Genomic DNA, 5,407 nt, shown 5'->3' with positions numbered 1-5,407 from the left:
GGCCCCGCCGCCTCCACAAGTGGCTCCGGGCCCCGGCGGCCGCCGAGCGCGGCCCCCGCGGGCGCTGACCGGGGTCCTAGTGCCCGAGGCACCGCCCGCCGCGCCGCCCCGCGGCTGCGGGGCTGACACGGATCGGCACAGCTCAGCAAAGCTCAGCCCGGCTCGGCTCGGCCCAGCTCGACGGGACGGGCAGCGAGCCGCCCGCAGCCGCCGTGCACGGGGAGTTGTGGGTCTGGACCTCGGCGGGACAGGACGGGACCGCACTCTACCCCCGCCCTGCGCGGAGCCACGGCCGCTAATTACAGCTAATTATAGCCCCAGGGCTGCGGCCGCCCCACCCTGCCACGGCCCCGGGCACCCCGGCCATGAACCGGCCCCGGGCTCCGCTGGGTCCGGCCGGGGCTGGCCAGGGCTGGGCGGCTCCGAGGGGGGGGGTGTCCATGCAGCAGCCGTGGGGGGTCCGGCCGCACGCCGCGTCCCGGCCTGTGAGAAACGCCCATCACTCACCGCACATGGAGAGCCGGGAACGTAGGGGCAGACCGGGATCTGGCGGGATTAGGGGGAGAGAGGGGCAGGAGTGGCTCTGGACGGTGGAGGGGCACGGGGCAGCCCTGTAAATGGTGTGGGGCAGGTGGTGGGGATGTTGGGACCGGGGACATCCTCCCTGCTGGTACCCAGTGTCCCTTAGGGATCCCAGAGCCCTCAGCAGAAGGGCGGTTTGGCTGCAACCTGCCCACCCAGCGCCCCTTCCCCTTGCGTGCTGGAATCCCACAGCCCAGGAGGGCGATGCCCCCGGCCCCGCACCTTGGAGGTTTCACCATGCTGTGGGGCTCACCATCGTGGGAGCTCCCCCCACCACAGCCAGCTTATGGAGCACTTGGAGGCCATGTCCAAAGGATTATCTTTATTAAAAACGGGCAGATAGAGGTGGCAGAGCGGGCAGGAGCGAGGCAGGGCCCCCAGCCCTGCCCTGGCCGAATCCTCAAGCGCCAGCTCCCAGTGGATCTCAGTCCGGCTGGCTCAGGAAAAGACAAAGTCGTTGAAATCTGTGCGTGGTTTGCACCAGGCAAACACCCCTGCAGGCACTGGCAGGGCTGGCACAACAAGAGTCCTGCTCCCCAGCTGGGGCTCCCCTGGCCGGGCAGCTCCTGAGGGGCAACCCCAGGACTCCCGGCCCCCTCCTGCTGGGGCAACAGCAGAGCCCCCACCTCAGCTGGGGCTGCCCCACGGGCTGCGCTGTCCCTCATGCCCCAGGGATGAGGCTGCAAGTTGGGAGCAGTGGGCAGGGAGCAGTGCACCGGCCACAGGCGTCCGATCGGGCCCTCAGTGCTGGGGGCACTGCAGGATATCGTACTTGACGTAGCCCACCCGGTCCACCTGGTAGCGCGGTGTCATCCTCCAGTAGAAGCTGCCGCGGCAGAAGTAGTACTTGTCTGGGCAAGGAGGGAAAGCAGGGTCAGCGGGAGGCCAGGCCTGTGAGCACTCAACACAGTGGCCACCCATGTGCTATGGGCACAGGGATCTGACCCTGGCACAGAGCCCTTGCTGGGCCCTGGCCACGCCAACCACAGGGACCCACTGGACTGATGGCACTTCCTGCTCCTGGGCCATTCCCCAGAGCTGTGATGTAGCCCCTGCCCACAGGAGGCTCATGGCAGCCCAGGGGTGACCACCCCCCTCCCACCCACGAGGTCTCAGCTCACCCTGGTAGAGGAAGACGTTGCGTGCATCAAGTGGAACGCCAGTGAAGACGTCATCGGTGGCACGGGGGTAGCCCTTGTCCACCCTCTGCACCTTCACGTCCAGCCTGTGAGGAGAGCAGAGCTGTGCTTAGGGGTGCCTGGAGCCCCCGTCCCAGCCGCTCTCTGGGGCAGCCAGTGGACACCACTGCCACAATCAGACCTGCTCACCTCCAGTAGCTCTCCCCGCTGAAGAGCAGCACTTTGCCACGGCCCCGCTGCAGGGCTCCCGAGATGCGCCCAGCTTCCTTGCCGATGCCCAGCTTCTCGATGCCCCGGGGGCCCAGCATGCTTTTGCCAGAGAACACCCAGAACTGCCGACCTACAGCCGGAGACAGCATGGGCGTCAGCCAGCCCTGAGGTGCCGGCACAGCATTAGGCTCCTCACAGTGCCAGCAGCACCAGGAGCAAAGGCAGCAGAGGCGGAACTCACCGGAGAAGAAGAAGACTCTCTTGGTGAGCACGTCCTGGAAAGCAGCGTCGATGACAGCTGGGAGGCCGGGCCAGGTGTCCGCAACGGAGAAGGCGCCCTGGATGCCCGAATCCCAGAAGGATGAGAGGGTCCAGTATTTCCTGTTGGGGAAGGTCAGCCATCCTGATAACCGTGGCCTGGCACAGCCCCGTGTGCCCCCACACCCCTCCATCACCACGGCACACACCAGGGCAGGAGATGCCAGGCACAGCTGCTCACCCATCCTTGAAGAAATGCAGCTCCCCATTGATCTCTGTGATAGCATCGAAGTTCTTCTCCACACAAGCATCTTGGCTGGGGTCCACAGGAATGGGCTCAGCTGTGGGCTCTGGTGTCTCTTCCTCTTCCTCCTCAGTGGTGGAGGTGCTGCCGGCCTCCGTGGGCAGGGGCTGGGGCTCCTCAGTGGGCACGGGCACAGGGGCAGTGGGCTCAGGGCCAGAGCCATGACCTGAGCCAACACAGGGGAGCGAATGAGGCTGGGGCCAGCCCAGCACTGTGGGGCCCAGCACTCCCACTGCACCACAGCTGCTCACCATAGAGGTACTGGATGCCTTGGACATCATCCGGGTGCAGCTGGAAGTCCTGGACGTAGCTGTACATGGGGTACATCAGGGCCTCACGCACACTGGAGTGGTCCAGCCCCAGCGAGTGCCCAAACTCATGAGCAGCGACCAGGAAGATGCTGTAACCTGGGGGAAAGCACCAGCCTCAGTGTCTGGTGGGGTGGGACACAACACAGCGGCCAGGGACCATGACCCCATGCCAGCACGGTACCTCTGTCAGGGCAGAAACCCCACTTCTTGTCGGTGTCATAGTTGCTGGTGGTGGCACACCAGAGCTTGCCGTCCTGCCGGCCCTGGCTGGTGCAGGCACTGTAGGACTGCCCCAGGAAGGTGAAGGGGAACACACACGGGTCCCCCTGGGAGTTGCCACCGATCACTGCCGTGTCTGCAGTGTAGCAGCATCACTGGGGCTGGCCCCAGACCCCAGCCACACCGGCCAGGCCATGGGACAGCCCCAAGACCCCTCTGGTGCCCATTCTGTGCACCGCAGTGGGGGACCAACTCCCTCTGCACCCTGTCCCTTCGCACCTCGGTTGGGGCAGAAGCCATATTTCTTGTCCTGGTCGAAGTTGCTGGTGGTGGCACACCAACGGTAGCCGTCGGAGCGCCCATCCGTGGTGCAGGCATTGTAGGAAGTGCCGTCAAAGACAAAGGGGAAGACGCAGGGGGCCCCGTCGCTGTTGCCGCCGTTGGTGTAGAGGACTGTGAGGTGAGGAGGGGTGAGGATGGTGCTGGACTCTGGCGGGGCTGGGCAGGGGCTGCAGCTGCTGCTACTCACGTTCGCTGGGGCAGAAGCCGTATTTCTTGTCACGGTCGTAGCTGGCGGTGGTGGCACACCAGGGCAGCCCGTCTGTGCGCCCCTCTGTGATGCACCGCGAGTAGGAGCGGCCCTCGAAGACGAAGGGAAAGTGGCAGTCGGCCCCATTGGCGTTCCCGTGGCGGGTCTTCACCACTGCTTGGAGAGGGGTGGCTCAGTGACGGGGCTGGGCGGGTGCCATCAGCCCCCTGCGAACCACCACGCTCTGCCCTTACCTAAGCCTGTTCCCAGCGTCCAGAGCTCGTCGTCATCAAAGTGGGCATCGCCCTGGATGCCACGGCCAGGGGGAAAGGCGTGAGCCAAGAGCCCATCCTTGCCATCGAAGGGGTACCCGTCCCCATGCTCTGTGGGGATAAGCACCCTCAGATCTGGCTCCAATCAAGGAGCCCCTGTGCCCCTGGTGTGGGCATGGACCCCTGAATACATGCCCCACATGCCCACACGTGCCCTGTTGGCACATGAGGGGGCAGAGGGATCCCAGACATAGGTGGGGTGATGATTCCATGGGCAGGGACATCACTGGCCCCTTCCCCATGGCTGAGCCATCTCCCAGCTCCCTGCCTGCCCAGGAAATGTCACCTTGGCTGCCAAACATGATCATGATGTCTGCCTCGCCACTGTATATCTGGGTGAAGGTGAGAGGGGTCACGTCGCTCCACACTTTGAATGCCCTCTTGAAGGCGTCATCAATCACTGCACGATCCAGGTCAGGGGAGTAATTCATCACCCTGGGGGGGAGCAGGGGATCAGCGCTGCCAGGTCCTGGTTCCTGGTGCAGGAGTGACCCTGCTTTGCGTGTGCAGAGGGAACCATCGCCCTGTGGGCACAAAGCTTCGCCTCCCGGAGCAGACTCACCGGTACGTCAGGTCCATGTGGTCCCACTTAAGGTCCCCCTCGAAGGTGAGGAAGGTTCCGACGTCGGGGACACCACAGCGAGGGGCTCTCATGGCCTCCAGTGTTGTGGTGTCCAGCTCTCCCGTCTCCTTCAGGCCCAGCTTCTTCTGCATCTTGCGCAGCGCCTTGGCCAGGGACACGTGCTTGGTGCCCATGCGTGCCTCCGCCGCCGTGGTGTAGCCGAACCGCAGCAGGTAGCTCTGGGGGAAAAGGCAGCCCTGGGGGCTGAGCGTGGCAGGAGGGGCTCAGGCATCCCAGGCACCGCGCAGCCGGGTGCCCGACCCCCGCCCAGGAGCACCCGCCACTGCCTGGAGCCCTGCGGGGTCCCGAGGGTGCTGGGAGGGGGCCGCGGCGCCGCGCTCCCCTCACCTCCGCCAGCTCCAGGTCGGACAAGCCGCTGAGCAGCTCCCCCGGGAAGGTGACCACCGCCTGCGGTTTGCTCTGCAGAGGGGCCGCGCAGCAGGAGACGGCCAACAGCCCCAGGGCCAGCGGCGCCAGGAGCGTGGGGGCCATGGTGCACGGCGGCAGGAGGGCTCTGGCTGTGCCGGTCTCGGTGCCGGCTCCTGTTCCTATTTATGGTCGGGGAGGGCAGTGAGTCACCCTCAGACCCCTCGACTCACGCTCCCTTCCCACGGTGACGAAACGCACACTCAGGCTCCTCTGTTCCTGGCCTTTAACTGTTTCATCACCTTGTTTACAAAACACGCTCAGTTCTGCACCACGCGCAGAGTGAGGATGGGTGCGAGGGAGGGATGACGGGGCACAGCACATCGATCCTGGGGCTGCCAGTATTGCCCTGCTCAAGGCCATGGTGGCAGTGGGGACAGCAGCAGGTTATGGAGGCCAGAGGCTGGCCAGGTGCTCAGGACCTTGCAGCCATGTCACCACATGGGCTGACTGATGCTGAGCTCAGCTGGCCGAG

The 5,407-nt window shown here is 65.3% G+C and overlaps 1 protein-coding gene across 1 annotated transcript; it reads right to left on the bottom strand.

Moving 5' to 3' along the window:
• Positions 1–913: 913 nt before the first annotated feature.
• On the bottom strand, positions 914–5,019 carry MMP9 (matrix metallopeptidase 9). Its single transcript, XM_080627575.1, has 13 exons — positions 4,855–5,019; positions 4,447–4,685; positions 4,171–4,319; positions 3,807–3,935; positions 3,553–3,726; positions 3,303–3,476; positions 2,986–3,159; positions 2,745–2,900; positions 2,431–2,659; positions 2,173–2,312; positions 1,911–2,061; positions 1,704–1,807; positions 914–1,433 (listed from the first exon to the last, which is right to left on the bottom strand). The coding sequence occupies exons 1-13, from the start codon at positions 4,996–4,998 to the stop codon at positions 1,324–1,326; spliced, it is 2,073 nt and encodes a 690-aa protein (XP_080483701.1). The 5' UTR covers positions 4,999–5,019; the 3' UTR covers positions 914–1,323.
• Between the last annotated feature and the right edge of the window lie 388 nt (positions 5,020–5,407).

Source organism: Psittacula echo, assembly GCF_963264785.1.
Source record: "Psittacula echo genome assembly, chromosome: 12".
NCBI lineage: Eukaryota > Metazoa > Chordata > Aves > Psittaciformes > Psittacidae > Psittacula > Psittacula echo.
This window is presented reverse-complemented; position numbering and strand designations above follow the sequence as displayed.

What these genes read in the sequence shown, in the direction of transcription:
- MMP9 (XM_080627575.1), bottom strand. Translation starts at nt 4,998, where the DNA reads ATGGCCCCCACGCTCCTGGCGCCGCTGGCCCTGGGGCTGTTGGCCGTC. An exon ending in CACATGGACCTGACGTACCG is followed by an intron (nt 4,320 to 4,446) that starts GTGAGTCTGCTC and finishes GCTCCCCCCCAG; the next exon opens with GGTGATGAATTACTCCCCTG. An exon ending in AGGCATCCAGTACCTCTATG is followed by an intron (nt 2,660 to 2,744) that starts GTGAGCAGCTGT and finishes GTGTTGGCTCAG; the next exon opens with GTCATGGCTCTGGCCCTGAG.